At 36.8% G+C, this 26,425-nt stretch overlaps 1 protein-coding gene across 2 annotated transcripts in view; it reads left to right on the top strand.

The window, feature by feature from the left end:
* Positions 1-23,487, top strand: part of RANBP3L (RAN binding protein 3 like) — a 46,777-nt gene extending 23,290 nt beyond the window's left edge. For both annotated transcript variants that reach the window (XM_039250517.1, XM_039250516.1), the window contains exons 4-15: positions 389-466; positions 1,300-1,374; positions 4,087-4,158; positions 4,496-4,635; positions 8,551-8,654; positions 10,297-10,381; positions 13,516-13,618; positions 13,974-14,098; positions 15,507-15,627; positions 17,007-17,149; positions 20,726-20,915; positions 23,276-23,487. In XM_039250517.1, coding sequence (XP_039106448.1) covers positions 389-466; positions 1,300-1,374; positions 4,087-4,158; positions 4,496-4,635; positions 8,551-8,654; positions 10,297-10,381; positions 13,516-13,618; positions 13,974-14,098; positions 15,507-15,627; positions 17,007-17,149; positions 20,726-20,915; positions 23,276-23,319 — 1,280 coding nt within the window. In that variant the 3' untranslated portion in view covers positions 23,320-23,487. The remainder of the gene's footprint in view (positions 1-388; positions 467-1,299; positions 1,375-4,086; positions 4,159-4,495; positions 4,636-8,550; positions 8,655-10,296; positions 10,382-13,515; positions 13,619-13,973; positions 14,099-15,506; positions 15,628-17,006; positions 17,150-20,725; positions 20,916-23,275) is intronic.
* The last annotated feature ends 2,938 nt before the right edge of the window (positions 23,488-26,425 follow it).

Genomic DNA, 26,425 nt, shown 5'->3' with positions numbered 1-26,425 from the left:
TGTGTTTAAACATGGAAATAAGTGGCTTTTGTTTTGACAGATGACACGTAGTTCCTGAGAACACTGACTTTAGCCACACTAAACTTCCTTGTTTCTCCATTGCCTGTGTCTCAACCTACCCAAAGCATTCTCTACGATCTCAAAATTCATATGCAGTTTCTTGCTGAAGCCACTTGTTTCTAATTGTGCTTATTAGGATGATATGCCTGTTGCTTTATAATCACCAAGCTGTTACCCTCAGTATGTAAACTTGTGCTTCAGGAGTTAACATTGTTATCAGATGATGATCTGTGTAGGCAAGAGGTAATTCTATTTACCTATCCATATCTTTGCTTTAGTATAATTTGTTATTCAAACAATTTTACCCTTCTCGTTGAATTTCTTGCAGAATCTAATGGTTTTCCAAGAAAGCGTGTACGGTCTTCATCTTTTACTTTGCATACTACACATCCTCAGTCCCAAGGAGGTAGGTATAGACCTGACTATTAGCTGTTCACTATTATGTTTTCTCCGAGTGTGGAATTACTGAGAAATTTTCCAAACGGAAAATGTTTAAAAAGTCTACCCATCAGATGGTCTTTATAATAAATTGCTGTATGAAAATAGCAGTCTATAAAATGGACTATATAGTGAATCACTATTTTAAAAATTCAATTGATCACCATTGGATGAAAGATTGAAAGGACATAAGCCACAATGTCAGCAGTGGTTGTCTTAGGTGATGAGATTACAGGTGATTTGGGGTTTTCTACCCACTCTGTAAACTTTGTTGTGTTTCCAAAGTGTCTGCATTAAGTATGCATTAGCCTTGTAATTAAAGGAAATTGCCATTTCTCCCTAAGTAACCATCTACTTAAAGAAACAGATGTTTGCCTTTAAAAGAACACTGTAAGAACTTCATTGTGTACCATATTCTGAGTAAATCAGTAACTTAGATTGCTCTCTTCCCCACTCAAAGCTCTCCAGTGATCCCTTTTAAAAACGACCGCATTGACCTCTGCTCTGTAATAGAGCTATTTGTGTGTGTGTTTGCTCCCCCACTGTGGGTTCCTAGAGGTCATCTTCATGCCTGATAGAGTGTCTCACACATGCTGAGCACTCCAATATTTATTGGTCCGAACAGAAATTAATTTATAATTCTCACCACAGTCACATTTTATTTCTATTGATAAACATACAAAATCGTTTCTAAATTAGGGATATAGAAATTTTTCTGAAATACCAAAAGTTCAAATAAAAAAAAAAAAACGACACAAAAACCCACCTCCTTACTGACTTCAATTTGCAATTTGCTTCTAGCATCAACCTTGTCCCAGAATCTAATGAGATCATCATCCTTCACTGACCTCCCGACCTTCCCCCCTTCTGGGCCAGGTAATAAACAGCTTCTGGGACCTCAAGCATGACACTCTGGCTTTTCAAAATCCATTCTCTTGATGATGAACTTTCTTACTTGGCTACTACAAAGTACTGATATTTTAGTGGCAAATAAAGTAGAGGCCTTAGCCAAGTATGATTAGAAGAACACCTAATGAATTCCAACTTCACAAATCCTGTTTGTTTTTGGTAGAGAGTTTGAACTTGATGATTTTTTTTTAGGATTTCATGTTTATGATAATATGTTCTATATAAGGAAGCCATAAAAGTAACTTGTTTTATTTCATTTATTATTGTTCATCCATACGGTTCACAATACCAATGGTACTCAAAATATACTGCTATGCTCCAGATTCTTATTCTAAAGTCTATGCTTTAGAGGCATATTCTAAAGCTTGGAATATGATTCCTTTTACACTTTTCACTAATGAAAACATTACTTATTTTTATTTGGAATTTGTAGTGCCTTGCTAAGTAAATCTTGTCATTACAAGATATTTGAGATGTTGGAACATTCTCTACATTAAAATTATGATTTATATTCTTTTTGTGTTTCTTTCTACTGAACAACCTGCTGCGTTTTCCAAGTTAATTTTGTCACTAAGAAATAAGAAAAATACAAACTATTCACTTCCTTTCAACTAATTTTTCTACCTGGGACCCACAGAGTTCTCAAACTAATGAATTTATATTCTTGTTAATAATTCCGAACATGGTTGAGCAACATATATCTCAGATACCTTTCAGATAGATAAGAAATACTTTCTAGCCCATTAGATTCCATTTAAACCTGACTGACAAGTTACAGACATTAAGAGGAATAGGGGTCCTATCCTAGAGAATTTGTTTTAAAAGGAACGGCTTTAAGTATCTGAATAACTGCTGTGATTCATTAGTATCTTAAGTTAGACACACACACAAAGATTAAGTAAAGGAATATCGATATCAGTAAATATCATTCCACTTTATGTTGTGCAGTATGTTGTTGGTGTTGGAATGGAGAAAAATAGTACAACTTGATATGTCCCATTTGTTACTGGTTTTCAATAATAAAGATCAGAAACCGTTTAGTTGAACTTGAATTAGAGAAGCAATTCTACCCCAACATTTATAATATGTATAATACTTAGAAGAATCAATTCTTATTCTTCTTTCATTTCCATTAATCAAATGCTCAAAGGTTGCTGTTTCTGCACTTTGCAACCAAGAAGTGATCTCTTTGAAATTCATAGTAATTCTATATTTGCAGCCACCACCATAGTCTTACGCCACCAACACACTTTATAGAAAAATCACGTAGCTACACAGCCAAGGAAACAACCCAGAAAATTAATAGGCAACCAACGGAATGGGAAAAGATAGTTGCAAATGACATATCAGATAAAGGGTTAATATCCAGAATCTATAAGGAACTCACCAAACTACACGCCCGAAAAACAAACAACCCAGTGAAGAAATGGGCAGAAGATATGAACAGACACTTCTCCAAAGAGGACATCCAGATGGCCAACAGACACATGAAACGATGCTCAGCATCCCTCCTCATCAGGGAAATACAAATCAAAACCACACTGAGATACCACCTCACGCCCGTCAGAGTGGCTAAAATGAGCAAATCAGAGAACTCTAGATGCTGGCGAGGATGTGGAGAAACGGGCACGCTCCTACACTGTTGGTGGGAATGTAAACTGGTACTGCCCCTCTGGAAAACAGTGTGGAGGTTTTAAGGAAACTATCAATAGAACTCCCCTATGACCCAGCAATAGCACTGCTTGGAATTTACCCAAGGGATACAGAAATGCTGATGCATAGGAGCACATGTACCCCAATGTTCATAGCAGCACTCTCCACAATAGCTAAAACATGGAAAGAGCTTAAGTGTCCATCAACAGATGAACGGATCAAGAAGATGTGGTTTATCTATACCATGGAATACTACATGGCAATGAGAAAGAATGAAATCTGGCCATGTGTAGCAACATGGATGGAGCTTGAGGGTGTTATGCTGAGCAAAATAAGTCAGGCAGAGAAGGACAAATATCATATGTTTGCACGTATAGGAGGATTAGGAGGAAATTAACTGAGGAACAAGGGGGAGAAGAAGGGTGGAAATGGTGGGGGAAAGGGAGAGAGGCAAACCATGAGAGACTCTTGAATGCTGACAAAAACTGAGGACTGATGGATGTGGGGGGGAGGGGGGGATGGGCATGGAGGAGGACACTTGTGGGGATGAGCACTGAGTGTTATGTGGAAACTAATTTGACAATAAACTATTTGAAAAAAAAAAAGAAAAGAAAAATCACGTAACATAACAGTCAGCTTCTCTCTGTAGGTGTCACTAGGGTAGAGAAAGGGGCAGAATTTGCTAATAGTTTCATAATATTTTATACAAAATAAACATTAACGCACACAGAGGGATCACTAACGTCAGATTTCATAATATGTACTCATTTAGTACTCATTTTTATGATTCTAGAGAAGACTGCCTATTCCACAGTTACCTAATTTTCACTTATATTTCTGAAAGTAAATAGAACTATGTGGCAAAACTCACAGCCATCACTCATTTTTTAGCCCACCTGCTTTCTCAGCACACTGCCTACAGTTATTAGTGCCAACAGTGACATCTACTGGTAAGGACTGTAAAAACCCAAATTGTGTAGAGCCTGACTCTTAGATTTACATTTTTCTAAATTGTTTTTCTTACAGTGAAGAAAAACAATGTTTTTATGACATCAACTCATGTGCAAAAGAATGTTGATATGAACAGTGCAGAACAAGGTATGTAGTTTATTACAAGAACGTCTAAAATTTTACATTTTACCATTTATATTTTAATTTGTCGTATGTATGTTGGGATATGAAGGTAGGAACAGTGACAAAACATGAAGAAACATTGGGTAAGCCAGGCCCCATGGTCAAAATGATTGGTTATTGGGTAAAATCTAGGCCAAAAGTAAAGCACTAACCAATTCACTGGCTATTTTGACTTTGGTTAGTTAACATTAACCCCTCATTTAATGATGACTTTAGAAAATAATCATTAAATTGGTCAAAAATATGGAGGAAGAAGTATTTCCCTAAAGACATATTGACTCTTGAATTCTGTCCTTTTAAGGTCCTGTGAAACATTCTGAACATGTTCTAAGACCTGCTACTTTGCAGCCACCTCAAGCTCAAGGGTGTGACCAAGCAAGAACAACATTGGGACACGATACCTTGGAATCCTGCAAGATTAAAGACAAGACAAAAAATAAGGTAAGGAAACCTCCGATGGCAAGACTGACATCAATTCTCCATCTTTCATTAGTAGATTGCTGTGGGCCTTACACCCAGTGTTAGGGGCTACCTGACTTTTGTTCTGCTCCTGAAGCCACTGCCAGGCTGCAGAACACCCGGACTATAGACAGCACAAAGCCCTTGGTAACCTTATTCAACTTTGTCTTACTAAATTGGAGAGCAGTTTCTAGGAACTAGTTTTGTGGTCTCCCCTAAGCTTAAAGCTGAGTCCCTCGGGGTGGAAACCTCTGGGGTCCTGTTCCAGTGCACTGATCCCACGTGAGAACAGAGGGAGCATTGAGGTGGCCAGGACCAGGAGGCAGAAGTCAAAAAAAGGAAGAGGGGTTTTCAGTATCTCCAGCTGATCGACATCCTAGTGTGACCAGGAATCCATCCAGACCCATCTTCATGAATAACAGGAGGAGGGAATTGCCTGCACAGGGTAGGGAATTGGGAGGGCTGGGGAAGCTTCTGAAGACAGAGAAGAATTCTCTCTTCCAGTTGTTGTGGGTGGTCGAATCCCTCACTGTGGGCCTTTCTAAGACTGTCATTTTGCTCAAGCCATGCACATACAGATTTGGGAATATTCTGTGGCTGTGTCTCCCAGAAGCCAATACTTGAATGGTACCAAAATTGGTAGGTTGGAATTTGAGAGTAATGCCATCCTTCATTAGTCTCCAGCTAAAGTGTTGAGGGTTGGGGCGCCTGGGTGGCTTAGTCGGTTAAGCATCCGACTTTCGCTTGGGTCATGATCTCGCGGTTCGTGGGTTCGAGCCCCACATCGGGCTCTGTGCTAACTGCCAGCTCAGAGCCTGGAGCCTATTTCAGTCTGTGACTCCTTCTCTCTCTGACCCTCCCCTGCTCATACTGTCTCTCTTTCTCTCTCTCTCCTAGAAATAAATAAATAAAACATTAAAAAAAAAATAAAGTGTTGAGGGTTGGTCACTTGTTTTGTTTTGTTTTGTTTTCCATACTGAACATAAAGACAGTGACACATGGAAACTGAAAATATCAGTTATTTCATCAATGCAATGAAAAAACGTCAGATGGGTAGTAATCATTCCTCTGCCACTAACCATGTTTCCATTCTTGGACAAAGCACCCAATTTCTTTTTATCAGTGAAGTAAGGAGAGTTGAACTTGGTCAGCATTTGACAATATTTTTATAATTCCAAATCTTTTTCTTTGTAAGATATGATTTCATGAGACATATTGTGAATTTTAAAAATCATTTCATCATTTCTGCAGGGTGTATGGTATGAATTTTAAGTAAAACGTGTTTTAAATTTCAAACCAGGGTGCCTGAGTGGCTCAGTCAGTTAAGCCTCTGACATCAGCTCAGGTCATGATCTCACGGTTCATGAGCTCGTGTTCTGCTTTGGAAAAAACATGAGCCCCACTTGGGCGAGCTCTGCCTTTCCCTCTGTCTCTCCTTCCCTCTCTCTCTGCCCCTCGTGGGATTCTCTCTCTCTGCCCCTCTCTCACTTGCACTCTCTCTCAAAAAAATTCAAATCAGTAGATTATTAAAAGTTTTCATTAAAATATAATTAAATATTTCATTAAAATATAACCTAATAATCATTACCATATTACATACAATCTTTTATCCATTTAAGAAGTGATGCATGTTGTTTACCTTGTGTTAAAGTATGTAAAAAAAAAGTATGATGTATTGACTAATTTCTAAAATGTTATATTGGGGCACCTGAGTGGCTCAGTGGATTAAGCCTCTGACTTCAGCTCAGGTCACAATCTTAAAGTTCGTGAGTTCAAGCCCTGTGTCGGGCTCTGTGCTGACAGCTGGAGCCCACTTCAGATTCTGTGTCTCCCTCTCTCTCTGCTCCTCCCCCGCTCATTCTCTGTCTCTAAGAAATAAACATTTAAAAAATTAATAAAATGGTGTATTGCATATGATTTTGGATCAGTATGTACTATAAATTATAGATTAAAATTTTTGTTACATGTCATAAATCAATATTTCTTTGGCATGGTTTATTGAAATTTTGCATTATGTATTTTAAAAATAAATTTATTAGTGTTTTTCTTGCATTTTATTCCTAAATGATAAATAATAAGAGAAATTTTCAGGCTACTGTTTGCAAGCATTTCTTCTTGAATAAATGCATTAAGCATGATGAATAGCACTTTTTCCTTATTAGTGAATAGCTTAACTGGATATGCCCATTATTGAATTTTCTCTGTTGAATGATACCTTTGAAGATTTTAAGACAAGCTATATAAGATGCAATGTAAGAATTCTGACAAAATAATGTAATTTATAGATCTAGTGAAACTTATCTCTAGGTGAATTTCATAGAACTATTGTTTTCATGTTTTTATTAACTTGTATATAAAATCAGCAATTTGTATTCACTCTGTCATTAATCAATGGTCACTTATTATGTATAATTTATTTACATTTATATTTAATATAAATAATATATGTGCACTGTACATATAGTATATGTACTATACAGTAGTACACATACTCATATGTACTATTTTAAGTACATAAGAATAAAAACTACCATTTTGGCTGAGAGATAAATCATCTGAGTGACTGAGTCATGAGGCACTTACTTTGATCTTTGCTAACCAACAACACGTATTCTCTTCATACATATTTCTCAGCTCTCAAATTCTGCTATAAAGGAAAAAATGCTCAAAATCATTTTTATTTTTTAATGTTTTTAAGTCTTTTTTAAAATGTTTTTTTCTTTATTTCTGAGAGAGAGAGACAGCGTGAGCAGGGGAGGGTCAGAGAGAGGGAGATACAGAATCTGAAGCAGGCTCCAGGCTCCGAGCTAGCTGTCAGCACAGAGCCCGATGTGGGGCTCCAACCCACGAACTGTGAGATCATGACCTGAGCCGAAGTCGGACGCTTAGCCAACTGAGCCACCCAGGCGCCCCTCAAAATTATTTTTATTGATTGATATGAAATTGAAGTGGAAATACACACTATCTACCTTTAAAGATATGAACTCCTTGCAACATCTTTGCAAATCTCTGTAGGGGGAAAAGGAGGTGTTTATAAAACATTGGAGACACTATATCAGATAATTTATAGGGCTCCTTCCAGTTCTAAAATTGCTCATACCTGGGGGCACCTGGGTGGTTCAATCAGTTAAGCCTCCAACTTAGACTCAGGTCATGATCTCACAGTTGGTGAGTTTGAGCCCCATATTGGGCTCTCTGTTCTCAGTGTAGAGCCTGCTTCACATCCTCTGTCTCCCTTTCTCTCTGCCCCTCCCCTGCTGGCATGTTTACTCTCTCTCTCTCTCAAAAATAAATAAACATTTAATCAAAAAATTGTTCACACCTTCATTTATACATGTCAGGTAATGCGCATATGTACATACATCAAACCAGTTGATTAAATTACCAGTCAAAAATTTCTAGATGAAGAGATGAATGAGATTTCCTCTAACATTTGGTGGACATGCTGGTAAGATTTGTAGGATGTCTTTAGGATTGAATAGTCCTGAAGGATATATTTGCTAAGCTAGAAATGAGAATTAACTCCATGTGGCTAAAAAGATTAAAGTAACAAAAGGAGGTGGGATTTCTGAATATGATGGCTAAGTATACAGTCTCTGGTATCAGACAGACCCTGGTTCTAAGGTCAGCCCCATTCCTGGTTGCCCAAACCCAGCCCTGTTATTTAAACTCATTAGGTCAGTGTACTCATCTGTAAACCATAAAATGTGGATAATAGACATACAACTTATAGAGAGATGTTGTGAGGAGTAAATGAGATAATGAACATAAAATGTTTAGAGTAGTACTTGAACATAGTAAATTTTCAAAATACTTGACTGTAACTATTGTTTCCTTGTCTGATGCTCCTATTAAGGTAATTTAAAGGAACTTTCTGATGGATTAATTGTCTTTCAGATTTCTGAAGGGAGCTCCTGTTTGCTAAGTGAAAATTTACCCAGTGCCAGAATGTCAGTCTTGCTGACTACTAACCAGAATTGGTTAGGTGCTACATCAGTAGGGTAAGTTAATGCTGAGGACACAGAAAGGATATATTTTATTCTTGCTTTCTTTTATCATTATAATCATTTATGGAAAATAGCTTTCTGATACTGCATAGATAAATTGGCAAGATTCCCGTTTGAGATTTCATAAAGAACACAAATTTAAACTGCTTTTCAAGGGGTGCTTGGGTGGCTTAGTCGGTTAAGCGTCTGACTTTCGTTTGGGTCATGATCTCGCGGTTCGTGGGTTCGAGCCCCGCGTCGGGCCCTGTGCTGACTGCCAGCTCAGAGCCTGGAGCCTGTTTCAGTCTGTGACTCCCTCTCTCTCTGACCCTCCCCTGCTCACGCAGTCTCTCTCTCTCCCCTAGAAATAAATAAAAAATATTTAAAAAAAAAAAACAGCTTTTCAAATAAGATAAAAAGAGAGAGGGAGACATACCATAAGAGGCTCTTAAATACAAGGAAGTTAAAACTGAGGGTTGCTGGAGGGGTGTTGGGTGGGGGGATGGGTTAAATGGGGGATGGGCATTAAGGAGAACACTTGTTGGGATGAGTCCTGGATGTTATATATAAGTGATGAATCATTAAATTCTACTCAGACATCATTATTACACTGTTGTTAACTAAGTTGGATTTAAATAAAATTAAAAAATTTAAAATTTAATGCTTTCCCAATATCTCTAATATATAAAGATTATCCTATTCATATTGGATTATATCCATTTTTTTCACTGATTTGGGTGAGAATATTTCAAAAATGTATAGCTAAATTTATATTTAGTTAGGAATCAATTATCTGGCTGCTAGGCTGCTTTTCTCTGATGTTCTTTTTTTCCCTCTCTTTTTAATTTCTTTGAATATTAAATTATTATTTATTGACATACATCGGCTAGACAACGAAAGCAAGCAGTATAAATGTGCAAAATGAAAGTTAGCATTTCCCGGGATCATCAACCATGAAGGCAGGTTTGATCTGAAAGAAGATTAAGACGAGCCATGGACATAAATGGACTCACATGATTAGGGCCCATGTGGGTCCCACATAGCTCACCTATGTGACTGTATGCACTACAGTGCACACTAGTGATGCAACATGGACCCCAGAGTACATCGGCCTTCAGCTAGAGAGCTGCATATCTTTGAGTTTCTCGTTGTGCAAAACACTTTTAACATTAAAAAAAGAAGAAGAAGAAGAAGAAGTTCGAGGAGGAAAAACCCAAATTAAACAAATGCACACTCAAGTATCACTGACAAGGTGGATTGGCTGTGCCTATGCTCTGGAGGTCTCTGGTGGCTAACAGCATTGACCCCTTGAGGAGGAGAGTAGAAATTAGAGATTTGCAGAGGCTGTGCTGGAAAAGCAAGAAGATAAGGTCTGGGGAGACCCTGGTTGCTCACACAGTCTGAACAGTGATGGGCAGAACACGTGTTTGGACTGGTTTCAACAAGTGCTCTCACAGCCGTCAGATATGTTAAATATTATCCCTGGAAGTACCTATCTCAATGTTTCCTTTATTTCTCAATATCTGCAGATGAATAAGAGTTAGCAGATGTTTTATGCTTTACATAAATCTATTAAACACTTGATTATTTCATGTGTAAGGTTTAACATGGCTTATCCATATATTTTAAATAGCAAATGCTTATTTCTTTTCCTTAGATGTCAACCAAACGAAGATAAATATTCTTTTAAAAGCTGCAGTTCTGATTTCGTGTTTGGAGAAAACATGGTAGAAAGAGTTTTGGTAAGAATTTGGCAAAGGTTTCTATTATATAAAAAGCTATCACTTCAAGTTTCTGGAGGCAGATTAATTAAAACAATGTTAAACTGGAGCATACTTTAACTCCTGAGTTCAAAGCCACATTTTCTTTCTTTAATGAAAGGTTCCCCTGGGAAGCAAGTTCTAGTTGTTAGAATAGTAGCCAGGAACCCACAGAGGAAGGGGATTGTGTAATTATAATATTATTACTGATGAGAAATATTAAATAGTCCTTTCACGTGTATTAAACTGAAGGTACACAAGGAAATCCCAGAATCATCTGCAATAGACAAGCTTAACTGGTAATGATATTTTAATATAGGTTTTCGATAGCCTTTTTCATAACAAGATGCATTTAAAATCATTTACTTTTTTTTTCTTATTAACTACAATCCTCCCCTTAGAGCTTTTATAGTGAAAAACATCCTTATAACTTTTTTTTTTTTTTTTGCTAGCTTTAAGAGGAAAATCATAGTGCTTTAACTTGCCTAGGGAAACATCCTTGCCTTATTTAATATGGAGCATCCTGCTCCAAGAGGCCATTGCTGCCCCCCCCCATAGAGAATGTTTGTAAAGCAGAACATAATCTATAGCAGGGAAGGACACAGCAAAGTGAGGGCTGTGCACCTGGTCCATCATATCTTCATACTTTTCGCCAGACCAGGGTCTTGGTTGACATAGGCCAAGGTAGCTAGCTTGTCTTGTGGCTACTAGTTCTATGGAGGAAGCTGCAAAGGTTTTAAAACCTGTGTAAAGGCTCAGAATAACAAAAGGAGCAACTCATGAGGTCAGTTTATTTTATTCTAAGTTTCTTAGGGCTTTCACAAATCAATCACTTTTAAGACCTAGTTTTGCTACACCTGCCTCAGGCTAAAACCCAATCCCAAGAGTAATATCATAGTTTTTCAGCCTAGAGGCATCCTCCTTCACTCTCAAAATTAAGGTCAACTCCACAATTCTAGAGCTATTGACCCACCTCTTGGATATGAACCAGAAAGGACTAACTTTTAGAGGGAAGTCCCGAGCAATACATTCAAGCACATTTCTTCCAATTCATTTATTCCCAAATTTGGCACTAGATTAGTCACAGCTTCTGTAAGATGTCACAGACACAATTAAAATACTTTCCAAGCCCTCATAGGATCAAGTTTAACATTCAGTTCAATTTAACAAACATGTTTTATATTCTCATGATATGTAAAGCACTGGCAATGGTCTCAAGTTTGGCTGCACGAACTTCTAAAGGATTTCTTATGTCAGGGCATCTACATAAACAGATTAGATCAGAGTCTCTGTGGGTGAGGCTAGGTATCAGGTGATTTGAATGTACAACCAGGATTGAAAAGCACCTGTGAAAGTGGTTATGCAAAGCTAAAGGAGCCACTGTGCTCTCAAGGTGTTTATAATCTAAGGAGAGACAGAGAGACCCCTGAACAAATGAACTACAGTTGGGATTGTAAATTTGGTTTGGGGAGGTGATTGTGTACATTTCCTGTGGACACTTTAAATCTGGCTTGTGAAGGAAACTGTACTTCCTATCTCTTTAAGTTGATAACATCTGAGGATAGCAGGAGCTATAGAGATTACTTGTATTTGTCCCCTAGTTAATCCTATAATCCTGTGGCCTTGTGATTTGGTAGTCAAATTGCCTTCCTGACTTGTTTGCTATGTGCTTTTCAAGGGAGTCATTAAACTTTCTGTGCCTTAGTGTTTATTTTCTTCAAATGGAAATAATCACATCCATCTTGGGTGCCTGGGTGGCTCAGTCGGTTAAGCGTCCAACTTTGGCTGACGTCTTGATCTCGCAGTTTGTGAGTTTGAGCCCCACGGCAGGCTTTGTGCTGACAGCTCAGAGCCTGGACACTGCTTTGATTCTGTGTCTCCCTCTCTCTCTCACCCCTGTCTCTCTTTCTCTTAAAAATAAATACACATTAAAAATTTTTTTAAAAATAATCACATCCATCTCTACCGATTTTAACAGAATATCTTAATGTCCAGTTAAATAATGTGGAAGAATTTTGAGTTCATAAAGGAAAAGATATAAATCTAACTTCCAAACTACTGTTCCAATTCCCCCTGTTCTGCAGGGGGCTCTCCAATATCAGAAATGGCACGGCAATTACTCAGTCTTTTTTCACAGGCCCTGATTACAGCACGTGTGCAACCTTAAAAGCACTTGTTGGCAGAAATTATCTTGGAGAGGGGCACCTGGGTGGCTCAGTTGGTTGAGGATCCAACTTTGGCTCAAGTCATGATCTCACCGTTGGGGAGTTTGAGCCCCATATTGGGCTCTCTGTTCTCAGTGCAGAGCCTGCTTCACATCCTCTGTCTCCCTCTCTCTCTGCCCCTCCGCTGCTCACACTCTCTCTCTCAAAAATAAATAAATCCTTTAAAAAAAGAATATCCTTAAAAAATTGTCTTGGGAGAAAAATTAAGATTCTTTCTATAAAGATGAGCTCCGAGACAGCGAGTGGGTCTCGACAACATTTATTTTGTTTGTTCGTTTGAAGTGGGCATAAAGTGAAATGCTGGGAATACTACTGAAATACCTTGAAACAGAAATAAGGGACACCTGGTGGCTCAGTTGGTTAAGCGTCCAACTTTGGCTCAAGTCGTGATCTCATAGTTCATGAGTTCTAGCCCCACATCGGGCTCTCTGCTGTCAGCACAGAGCCTTCTTTCTGTCCCTTCTGTCCCCCTCTCTCTCTCTCTCTCTGCCCCTCCCCTGCTCTTTCTCTCTGTCTCTCAAAAATAAATAAGTAAACATTTAAAAAAAAAAAAAAAAGAAGTGATAGTTGCATCTCCTTCCAGGCATCAGGTTAGTCTGGTGGTAGCGTGGAATAGCTGCTACCTCCTTCTGGGTGTCTAAACCCCCCTTAGTCCCTGGAACTAGACCCCACCCGAAGTAGTCTGGTGGTAACTCGATTACACTTACTGAGGGTCAGAACCAACGTCCTCTGGTGATAGGAAGGATTTCTCTGTTCAGCACATAGGGAGTCCAAAACAAAAACATAGCAGTTGAGTTCGTTTGCTGTGTTGAAGTAGAACAAAGGTATCTTTTGGCTTACTGCAGATACATAGGGATACAATTAAGTAATGCATCTTTTTCCTTCACTTAGGATACTCAACATCTCACCGAATCTCAACCTGAAAATGATTCATATACCGAGGAACAACCATTCAAATCCACACTAGAATTTCCTGTCAACTCTCCAAATTCAAGTAAGAATTATTTCATTTGTAAAAAGTTTGATTCAACTAGTATATTTCCTGTGTTTCCATGTCATCTGTTCAATATCTATAAAATACAAAAACAGTCATACAATGCTTTAAAACTTTTTGGCAAAGATTAAATTATGCAAAATATTGTTGTATGATACATGACCTTAAAAAATTTTTTTTTACTTAAGGATATGAGGAATCATTAAAGGGATTTATCTAAACTCAAGTAGTTTCATATTTTTGGAAACACTCATTGTTATAAAAAGCTAAGGAGATATGTATATTAATGGGGACAATACAGAGCTTTTACAGTAGAGAAAATGAAGTCTTTTGCCCTATTTTTTCTTACAAACAGACTCTATTAAAAATATATCCCTAATTGAATCAGCTGCTGCTTTCTCTTCTAAGCCATCACCCAAATGCTTGCTGGAGAAAATTGATGTTATAACAGGGGAGGAAGCTGAACATAATGTGTTGAAGGTCTGTATATCACACATGGTCTGTATACCGCACATTTCTCTTCCTGGCAGCACTTACATAGATGAAACCAGTTTCTATCAGCAGGAACACCTATAAAAATAAAGGCAGAAGTATAGTTTTCATGAAGACTGAGCTGCTTAACTAAACATGCTGGACACTTCCAAAGATCAAGCCAATATTTTGTTGTATTTTTATGTTTGTATGTGTAATTTTCAGGAAAATGTGTTACAGGATTTACAACCATTGACATTAATCTCTTAGAAAGAAGACAGCCAAAAACCCTGTCTTAATATAACTTCAGACCTAGGTTTTATACTTTACATGCCTGCTTTAATAATCAGTGCTATCATCATATGATTTAAAAGTTCTACTTACACTGGACATTTTTAAATGATGATTTAGATTAATAGATTTCAGTCCAAGAAAATTTTAAAAATTCTGGTTTTCTTTGAAAAGTTCTTTTGAATGAGTTTTGAATTTTGTAGAAAGCAAGAATTTCACAGATGTAGTATGTAGCATCACACATAGGATTTGAATGTTGAGTGGCATAGCTATTAGTCTAGGCACATGAAATGTAATTATGACTTGGTAGTCATTTTTCAACAAGGTGTGGATTTATCTTTCTTTTTATCCATCTGCTTTTACCCCCAAATCTCTCCATATCTCTTCTCTTCTCCCATGGTTTACTGATACATTTCCTATACAAGTGTGCCTCAAAGCATAATTCTCAGATCGGGCTTAACCACAATTAATTGAAGTAACTGCTAGCGGTGAGGCCCTAGCATGCTATATTTTTAACAAGTCATGTATGATTCTTTAACACAGTAATATTTAATGCTGGTAAGGATTAAGTTATAGTACGGTACTCCATGGTACCACATCCTAGTTCTGATGCTGTGTTCTTTGAAAATTTTTAGGCATGCAAATAGTTGCACTATTCCTTTACTTACAAATAAGTCACTTAACTCAAATAACATTCAATTTCATTTAAAACTTGGTACATATACATATACTGTTAAGTGGAAAAGCAAGATGCAGAAAGTATGTATTATATTCTACTGTTTATAGAAAAAATAGGGGACATAGGTACTGGCATGTATATAAATACAAATATCTCTGGAAGGATAAACAAAATATTAGCAATAGTGATTAGCAGGGAGTAGAAATCAACAGGTGAAGAACGAAGGTTGGGAAGGACTTTTCATTTTGTATATCTTTTTGCTTTTTGATATTTTAATTATTCAAAAATTGTATGTTTTAAAAGTTGAATAAATTTTTTAAGCTGGTTTACATCATTAACCAAGGTTATTCTGGTAAAATCAGACAAATAAAAGTGTTGTAGCATAGAAAGAAATCACTTTAAAATAAATTTTTTCTATATTTGACATTTTAAAAAATTGTCCTTTAGATCAACTGCAAGCTTTTTATATTCAACAAAACAACACAATCCTGGATTGAAAGGGGCAGAGGAGCTTTGAGACTGAATGATACAGCAAGCAGTGACTGTGGAACATTCCAGTCAAGACTAAGTAAGGAATCATTTTGTAAAGCAACCCACTATTTCTCAGGGTAAAATTTCCAATAAGTACGTATCATTTTCTGGAGATGTTTATAAAATAGTCAACAAATCAGACTGTTGAAAACAATATTGTTTCCAATGTGCCAGAGGAACTTCCTGTTTAGAGCAGGCTCTGATGTCAGATTACACAGGTTCTCTTCTGCCTCTATCACCGACTAATTGGTGACCTTGGACAAGTTACTTAATCTCTCCATGCCCTAGTTACATCAGTTTAAAATGGGGATAATAGTACTCCGTGACTTATTGAGCAACTGTGAGAATTCAGCAAGATAATGCACCTATGACATAGCCCAGCACACACCTAAATAGTAATCTCAGTATTATTTAAAGCAATATGATGATATTTTTGAGGGCAAAATAATTTTTCCTAAAGAGGATATTTGCCGTATATTTTATTAGTGGTATTCTAAACATGCTGTGTGGGTTGAGAGGAAGGTGTCAGTTTCCAAGGAAATAAAGGTGTGTGGTTATTGAATCCTGTGTGTGTTTACTGACATCCATAGTGATGGTAAGAATCTGGAGTCAGTCAAACTGAGAGGCTCTCAAAGTTTTTGGCATCTGAAAAGACACACTGGGCATTGTTCAGAGGCCCAAACTGAAAGTGAGCAGAGGCAGAGATCTGGGAGGGGTGGGTAGATTTACTGGTCAACATTGGGCAATCAAAGCTGTGGAAGGAACCACTGGAAGAAGTGGTATCCACGTATATGGATGTTTATTGAGTTTCAGATATCAAGCTCACAAAACCAGTCAGGAATAGAATTCAGACTGCAACAATAGGAATCATGTTTTCAGTTCTATAACTAGCAAACAGGTTTCTAAATAACCCAACCAAGCATTATTCCCACGGCAGGTGCTAGTTGTTTTCTACTCTTGTTCAACTCCACTCTTTCCACTGCCTGCCAAAATTTGTGATGCATGGTGTTTGCACTGCTGTGTGACCTGATTTTACTTTTTACATAGTATATACCATGCCCACCTTTCTATATCAGTAATGATCCTTCTTCAGTACTCTTAATGGATCCATAATATTATTTTGAAGAGCCAAGTCATCATTTATTTAGCTAATTCCATTTTTTGAATGCTTAAAGATTTTGCTTCTGTTTTCTCCATTTTGGATATTCTTCAGACCACTAGGTTCTCACAGGAATTCTAAAATTTTAATCATTTTTTAATATTATAGTAAAAAAAATAATTCCAGCTTTTAAGCTAAAAACAGTATTCCAACATAATAAGCCAATTTCAAAACCAGCTTACAAGTAAGCTTCACTTTCAAATATGGCCAAGGAATCAACTATTCTGTAGTCTTATATATTCACCTTCCTATTTTAGTTATGCGGAATCAAGGCAGCCTGAGGCTGATTCTCAATAGCAAACTCTGGGCTCAAATGGAGATTCAAAGAGCAAACCACAAAAATTTACGAATAACAGCTACTGATTTAGAAGACTATAACATCAAAGTGTTTTTAATTCAGGTAAGTAACAAATTTCAGTGATAGAGGATTATCCTACTATATTTATAGATCTCTGCAATTGCTAATTTTTTTTCACTGTATTATAATAACTTGCACCACTGGCAAAAAAAATTAAATAAATCAGCCACTTATTTTGGTTTACAGTTTAATAGGAAACCTAAATTTTAAATGAAACTTAGATTAGCACCAAAATCTATAGTAATCAATTGGCATGTATCCCAAGACATTTGTATTGATATATGCTTCAAACCTTCACATTTTTTGCCATTGAAATTATGTCAACAATCTTATAAAGTGACCAAAGGGACCATTGTCAAGATTGGCTCCTAGGAGTCCAGGGGAACACACAGCCCCGTGCTTACACTGAATGCTGAAACTGAGAAGGCTTTGAGATCACTGGAAAGGAACCTCTGAGAAATGGAAAAACACAGGGCTAGTAAGTTAAAACAACCAGTCCAACAGCAAATTCCAATTCTGGACATGAGTCAGTCACCAAGGTAACAAGATGGGAGCATAGCTTTAGCGCTTCCTGGCAGCAGGAATGCTTGACCTCAAATACAAAATCCAGGCACAAGAGAGAGAGAGAGCTGGTAGGGATCAGGCTAGAAAAAAAAAAGCTAGGTTTCCCACATGAACTGAGACCCAGAAGACTGGAGAAGACTGTGTACTTATGTGACTCAGGCAGAAAGTAACAATGCAAATAAATAAACTTCAATATAGTAATCAAAAAATGGCAAATGCCCAGTGATGAAAAACCCAAAGTTGTATTAACTTTATTAACCAGTAAGTGCACTGTTATGTGTAAGTGATATTGAGTATTAAGATGTTAGAGTAAGATAATGCCCAAACCCTGTTCACCATTTAGGGAGACAATACTTGATACGCTGCCAGGCTGGATCCCTTGCTTTGAGTGAGCAGAGCAGCCTGCTGCCGCGGACACTGAGACTGAGACCATTAGTTATGATGCGATTCTGCTGCTCAATGTCTGACCTTCACTGACTGTAAATTGTAGGCTGTTTACTAAATAAGCTAAATTTTGTTTGCTAAATGCAGATAAAAATCACCCCACATTCAATTCCCAGAGATAGTCACTATTAACATTTTTGTCATGTATGTGTGTACACATACGTATATAGTGTGCCAACCGTATGATCTTCAGGCAGGTTATGTGGATTATATAACTTGATTTTACCAGTCTGCCCAGTAAAGATAATAACAATACACTTTATAAAAAGCTTGGGTAGATTAGCTAGCTAATACTTGATTATGAAATACACATATGTAACCTTTTCACTCATCAATGAAAATGAGTGTTTTCATGTCATTAAACAGTAGTCCATTCTTCAAAAACTTTTTTTAACAGGTGAAAAGAATTATATTCTGTACCATAATTTATTCCATTAATCCTGCTTTGTTACATGCTTATGTAATTTGCTGTCTTCCACTATTATAAATTCTACAAGAAAGATGCAAGGAATTCTCTTTGTACACGTGTGTTAATTTTCTTGGAAAAAGGCTTCTCTTGGCCAATTTCCCTTCAAAAAGACTGAACCAGTTTTCATTCTCGCCAGCATTTTCTTATGGTACTTCCTGGGAATTATAATTTTTTAAGCACTGAAAATTTGTTATTTGAAAAATATGTTATTGTGATTTTACTTTTAACTTCTTCTGAATTTTTTGAATGAATATATCTGAATGAATTTAGCCAAAGGCAATATATTGACTAGTGAAAGGCATATTTAAATTTTAATGTTAGAAAGTCATGGTGGTAGAATAGCATTTATATTTTAAGTACTTTCAATATTTATTAACATACTAAAGAAAAATGACATCTTTGCACATAATGTACAACATTAAATCAGTCAAGAGTCAATATTTATTTACTTAACACCCTCTATAGATTATTTAGCACAATATGAGAAACAAAAATATTTAATTTAGAGTTATTTTTTGCCACAAAGTAATTAAAGGAACTTAAGAACATGCAAATGAAAAAAATATAATTGAAGACCATTCTCCCAAACAGTTGGTATGTAGTTTGTTCTTGCTTTGAAAAGTTTGATAGTTTTCTGGAGGGTTAGCAAAGAGAATAATTTACTGACATCCTCCTTGATATTGTGAAAAGATACAAAAATGTAAACCACTGCCATGTTACCTTAAAAGAGCACTGACTCTGATGACAAAGATCTGGGATTCAAGCCCAGCGATTTGCTGACTTGCTATGTAAATGCAGGCAAGTCATTGTACCTTTCTGAGCCATATCTCCTCATCTGTAAAGGGACATGGGAAGTAAGCATAAGTTGAATACTTATGCTAAGTGCTTTTGCTAATATAAACAGAATAAATAACTAACTCATGGTTTTATAGTTAAGGATTGAATAAAAAAAAACAATGTAGTAACCATAAATGTTATACAAATGTGATTGTTACCATCATTTGTAATATTAACAGCAACCACTAAAAACAGCATAGAAAAGTGCTGAAAGCAAAGACTTATGATGTGTTTATGATACAATATCTAAGGGTGGCTCGGTGGTGCAATGGACAGTGCACTGACTTCTAGATGCGGTAGTATAGACTGCTCTCATGGCTCTGCTTTTTCCACAGAGCTGCGAGGCTTATTGGGATGTCTAAACAAAGTGATGTAAAGGAAGTGGGGGTCTTTTATTCACCCAATCCTACAATCTTCTATGGTATATAATAGTGGATGAGGGATAGTCTTGAATTCAAGTAGAAATTTTAAATCATAAAATTTCATTTCTCAGTTTAAAATGCACAAATGGGGACCTGTTATAAAATTATTCACTTTTGGATTCAATTTGGTTCAAGACGAATGGCTTTTTACCCTTACTTGTCAGGGTTATTTATATCCTAGTTTCATGCCATATAATTCCTTCCTTACTAATAGTGAAAGATTAAAACATCTCTAAAACGTGACTATTATTAAATAATGTATATTCTTTTCTTAAAAAATATTTTTATTTCTTTCTAGGAGAGAGAGAGAGAGACAGCGTGAGCAGGGGAGGGTCAGAGAGAGAGAGGGAGATACAGATTCCAAAATAGACTCCAGGCTCCGAGCTGGCAGTCAGCACAGAGCCCGACGCGGGGCTCGAACCCACGAACCGCGAGATCATGACCTAAGCGAAAGTCGGACGCTTAACCGACTAAGCCACCCAGGCGCCCCAAGAAATGCCCATTCTTATCCTGTACCGTCTTACTCAGTTCTCGCCACCACTTTACAGCACAGGTATTATTTCCTTTAGCTGATGCGGGGAAACCGAGGCATGGAGAATTTAAGTAACTTGCTCAGAATCCTGGTTAATGAGAAGGCAAGATGACGCCGGGTCATTATATACACCCCATCTGTTCCCCGGCCTCCGTCCAGTCTTAAATAGGACCGCAGTGAAGGGGCCATGAGGCGCTGACCCCCTGCGGTGACGNACAGAGCCCGACGCGGGGCTCGAACCCACGAACCGCGAGATCATGACCTAAGCGAAAGTCGGACGCTTAACCGACTAAGCCACCCAGGCGCCCCAAATTATGTATATTCTTAACAACTTAATTTTCCTCACGCAGGCCAGTGCCAAAGATACAGGATATCTGTATGCAGCAATACATCATCGGCTCGTTGCACTTCGAAGCTTTGATAAACAGAAAGATGTAAATCAAGCTGAAAGCCAATCAGAAACAATCCTCCAACAATTAAGCTGTGAAAGCTGTGATGAGGATGAGGATGATTTCATCCAAGCAAGTAAGAATAGATCAGGTAAATAACTTTTCTTTTGTTAGGTCAAAGGTTTAAGAAAGAAATCTTATGCACAATCCTAATATATGAAATAGTTTGTTTTTTTTTAAGTGGAACTGATGTATTCAATGTGAATGAGGGGGTGCCTGTGTGGCTCAGTCGATTGAGCATTGGCTCTCAATTTCATCTCAGGTCATGATCCCAGGGTCATGGATCAAACCCTGCGTTGGGATCTGTGCTGAGTGTACAGCCTGCTCGGGATTCTCTTTCTCTTTCTCTCTCTCTGTCTCTCTCTCTCTCTCTCTCTCTCCCCCTCCCTCCCTTTTTCCCCTCTCTCTCTCTCACCCTCCACCCCTCTTCCATGCTCTCTCTGTAAAATAATAAAATAAAATAAATAATTTAAAAAATTTATATAAGAAAATAAAGTGGATGGGAATTAGAGTCCTAGCTTTGGATCAGAGGAGTGGGTTTGAAAGTCGCTTTCTTCTATATGTGGCCTCCATTAGGATTTTATCAAAAGTCATCCTCATTTTGATGTCTAGATGTCACTTGTGCCTAAATTTAATAAAAATACCATAAAGTATTACACTGATACGCTAACACTAACCATTTATTCATATTTCTCTTTACCTGTTCTCATTTTCCTATTATTGGCTATAGTAGAAGAAATTATAAATACGTCATAAATGTAATAAACACATTACAGTGGCTCCATCAGGCAAATCTGGCTTGAAACACTGAAACTCCTGTTTATCTCCTTTTTGGAATTTGCTTTATTCTCAAGCAGCTTTTTTGTGTAGGCCAAAAAGTGCAATTTTTTTTCTTGTTGTTTCTGTGTCAGGATTCATGAACTGAGCAAGGTTAAAGTAGAACTAGTAGTTATCAGATTTTTAGGTTTCAGTGCTTGTCTGATGAGTAGATTTAAAACAAAAACTTCTGATTATTTTTGGAGAAAAAGATTGTGTGGGAAATAATAAGTCCAGCTTTGTTATATAAATGGAGCCAAGTACTTTCAATAATAGTTTCATTTAGGCCTGAATTCTGTTCTACAGAGAACTGAGTAACATACTTACAAAGATAGTGTGTTAGCAAGCATTTTTCCAACTTTTAATTATTTTAAAGCTTAAAGGTAACTTAATCATACATAATATAAGAATCTATCGAAGCACGTGTACAACACTTGATGAAATATTTTCCTTTGCCTAATACTAAAAATGTAATAAAAATGTACAAAATAACAGATCAGGGGGCACCTGGGTGGCTCAGTTGGTTAAGCATCCAACTGGCTCAGGTCGTGATCTCACAGTTCATGAGTTCGAGCCCTGTGTTGGGCTCTGTGCTGACAGCTCAGAGCCCAGAGCCTGCTTCAGATTCTGAGTTCCCCTCCCTCTCTGCCTTTCCCCTGCTCATGCTCTCTCTCTCTCTCAATAATAAACTTTTTTAAAAAATTAGAAAAATACATGCAGATCGGGAATATAAATTGCTTGATTCAGTGAGCCAGAGAACTAAGTGAATATGGCTTTTCTTGTCACTATTAAACAAATAGTCTCTTATTCTTCAAAATGTGTGAAATGTATAAATAAAATCATCTTTTATAATGTTTATATTGTCAGTAATAGGGTCTATTGGAAAATGAATTGGTGTCTGTTAGGAATGTTAACATGAAATAAGAATTAAATGGCAAAATTCTCTCATCAACAAAAGTCACATTTATGAAATATATATTTTATTGTATTCCATTTTAGGAAAGAGTAATATACAACTATCTTCATACAAAATTAGGAACAATGGAAATAATGGAAAAGAAATGTCAACCATATGAACCCCTCTTCCTTTGCCATTTTCCCCTTTTCACTTAGTACTTTCTTCAGGAGGTGATGCATACAAATGTTAAACTGTTATGAAAGCAATAAAAAGTCTATAATTTTTTAAACTTTGTTGCCCATGAATTAAGGGAGGGTTTAGTTATCTGAAATATCATGTTTAAAATTAGCAACATTTTGGGGCGCCTGGGTGGCTCAGTCGGTTAAGCGTCCAACTTCAGCTCAGGTCATGATCTCACAGTTTGTGTGTTCGAGCCACGCATCAGGCTCTGTGCTAACAGCCAGCTCAGAGCCTGGAGCCTGTTTTGGATTCTGTGTCTCCCTCTCTCTGACCCTCCCCTGCTCATGCTGTCTCTCTCTCTCAGAAATAAATAAAACATTAAAAAATAAATAAAAAATAAAGTAGCAACATTTCCAAATGTTGTGTATAAAATATAAATTGTATATTTTGCATTTCCTCACCTGTAAGCATATTCATACATATTCATGTTCAGTTGTGTTCAATATTAAATTCAATCTGAATGTAACATTTTCTAATATTTTAAATTTATACCACAGATCCTTCTAGGTGGACCCACAGACAGTCGGTTGCCTGTTCATGAGCACTATCCACTGCAAATGTGACAACATCTACAAAAAGGATTGGTCACCTTACTTAAAATACTAAACCATCTTAACTAAATGAGAAGATCCTATTCATCCCTTGAAGAATTTTTATAGCAAAGTTCAAAAAATATAATTTCTTGGAATTAAAAATTTTCCCTTATGTAGTCTAATAATTGCAAAGTTTTACATTTTGATTATTGAGGAGAAAATGACTGAATTTAGGAAATGCATGGATTTAGGAAGTTCAAAATTTATCATTTTTGAAGAAGTTAATTTAGATAGAATTTGATAACTAATTTGGACTTTTCATCACATTGGTGGATATCATAGTTAAAATAAGCTGCTGGATTTGATAAATATCTAACTAAGATATTTATTTTTTTAGTCATACATTGGTCATAAAACAAACATTTTAAAGATTTCCAGTCATTTCTAACAAAATACTGTAACGGCATGCTAACATTTGATTAAGTCATGTTTCTCGTCTGGGAAGTGTATATTTTCATTTAGCCTTTGGATTTACTAATACTATAAGATTATATATTCCTGGTATGAATTTCTTTAAATTTAGTATTGTTCTTGGATCAGTACCATTATACCTTGTATATACTTGACTCCAGGTCAGCATCCAATAGTTGTCCAAGGGATGAACAAAATACATTACTTTTGTAACAGTAAGTATACAAAAAGTAAAATATGTTAACTTGTTCTCTGCTTTATGTAATTAAATTGTCATTAATATTTTATAGGTGTAGCTGTATAGAGACCATACATATAGCCAAATAAATCTTTTCTTTTTAAAGAAAGGTTTATTTACTGGGGCACCTGGGTGGCTCAGTGGGTTAAACATCTGACTCTTGATCCCGGCTCGTGATCTCATGGTTTGTGAGTTTGAGCCCCGTGTCGAGCTGTCTGCTGTCAGCACAGAGCCTAGTTCAGAATCTTTGCCCCCACCCCCATCTCTCCCTTTCCCCCCTCAAAAAAAACCCCAAATATTTATTTAATAATACACAAAATTTGTTTAAATAAATTATTAATTTCAAATAAATGCATACTTATTTTTGAAGGGGAGAGAGCATGAACAGAGGAGGGGCAGAGAGAGAGGGAAAGAGAGAATTCCAAACAGGCTCTGCACTGTGAGCACAGAGCCTGACACAGTGCTCGAGCTCATCAACTGGGAGGTCATGACCTGAGCCGAAACCAAGAGTCTGATGCTCTACTGGGGCTCAACTAGGACCACCCAGGCCCCTCCTAAATGGTACCATAATAATGGTAGACTGTAATAATTTTAACAGTCATGCAACAGAGTTTTGATGCTCCTCTTTTGAGATTTGTCTCAGAGACACTTCAGTGGGTTACACACAAAAAAGTAGTCTCATTGCCTGTAGCCATACTTCATTTTTCAGTCAAGTTTGATCATCCCATGACTTCAAAATGACTTTTGATTAATGGCTCCTAAATATTCCCTTGTTAGAGGCATCTTCTTCTTCTCGGGCTGCCATGACAAAATACCACAGTCTGTGTGGCAACAGAAGATATTTCTTTCTCATAGTTCTAGAGTCTGAGAAGTCGAAGATCAAAGGGTCAACAAAATAGGTTTCATTCTGAGGCCTCTGCTCTTGGTTGTAGCCCACTATCATTTGCCTGTGTGCTCACAGGATCTCTTTGTGGGACACAGGCAGAGAGAGAGCAAACTCTCAGGTGTCTCTTCCTATACACCTTCCCTCATAAACTTGTCTAACCGTAATTATCCCCCAAGGCCTCATCTCCAAATTCCATCACCCTGGGTGCCAGGGCTTCGACATAGACCTTTGAGCGAGAACATAAACATTCAGTCCATAACTAGGGGATAAGATTTACAATTCCAAAATGATTTCTAAAAGGTTTTTGAACAATGGCAACATATCTGGAATAATGCGTCTAAGTTCACTAAATGCTACTTTGAAGAATAATATTCATTTGGATGTAGACATGTGAAGACACACTTTTCAAAGTTACATTATTTTGTTACAATATCTTTTATAGTAATAAAATCAATTGTATGTAGATATATATAGATATAGTAAAACCTGAGCTAATGCCTGAAAGTTTAGTTTGGCATGTGAAAGTTGAATTAACTCTTTTAGATCATAATTTGGTTAGTATATAAATTGTTCAGAGTTTTGTTCTTTCCCTATAACTGAGTATAACTTAGTGAAAAAGTCAGCTGCTAAGAGAGGCCCATTCATTTTTCTAGTAACTGGAAGAAATATAGCATCCTTTACTTCTAAATAAAGCATTGATTCAGGAAATAGAAAAGAAAAAGTTAATGTGAGAGAGGGATAGAGAAAAGGTAGAGAGAAGGAATAAAAATCAAAGAATAGCTCTAGCATAAAAGAATAAAAAGAATGGAAAAACAAATTTTAAAGTTGGTTGGGATTTTCAGTCCCAAAAGTGCCTCTGATGCAGAACACAGCCAGTGAAAATTTTTCTTTTGAGGCTAATGTAAACAGGAAGACATCTGCAGAAGAAATTAAAGAACTGGTTCTCTTTTCCTATCAGATCTTAGCTGATATGGGAACGTTGTGACTGCACTAAACTGTTAAAGTAAAGCAGAGAAGAGAGATCTTTATCTTCCTGAGATGTTCATTCTTGCCCTCACTTTAGGGTGGAGATAGAGCAATATTTTCTTGATGCCTCAAACATTTTAATATAATTTGAATTCATTCTTTCCTTCTGTGATTTCCCTTGTATTTCTCTGCATATACCAAGCAAAAAAAAAAAATTACTTCAATTATTTATCTATACATTAATGCCAGTGCAACAGAATCAAAAATAGTATTAGAATATCAGGAAGGCAGAGAAAAGTGAAATTTTCTGGATTATGACATTGTTACTAACAGCAGAAACATGGTATTTAGCTTATGACTTTCAAATCATTTTCTGTCCACTCTACTCTTCCCTATTACAATCTTTATGCAAATGTTTGGTACTATTTTGGAGAGGATAATAGAAATAGAAACATCTTATAGTTTCTCTGTGTCCTATATCTTCTAATATCCTTTTTGGCTTTTCTACATACTTTGACCTCTCTTTAATATGAAGAGATCATCATAAAATGAT

The sequence above is a fragment of the Hyaena hyaena genome, unplaced genomic scaffold, assembly GCF_003009895.1.
Source record: "Hyaena hyaena isolate Hyena2069 unplaced genomic scaffold, ASM300989v1 scaffold_372, whole genome shotgun sequence".
Lineage (NCBI taxonomy): Eukaryota > Metazoa > Chordata > Mammalia > Carnivora > Hyaenidae > Hyaena > Hyaena hyaena.
Note: the sequence above shows the minus strand (reverse complement) of the source record. Positions and strands in the feature narration are given on the sequence as shown.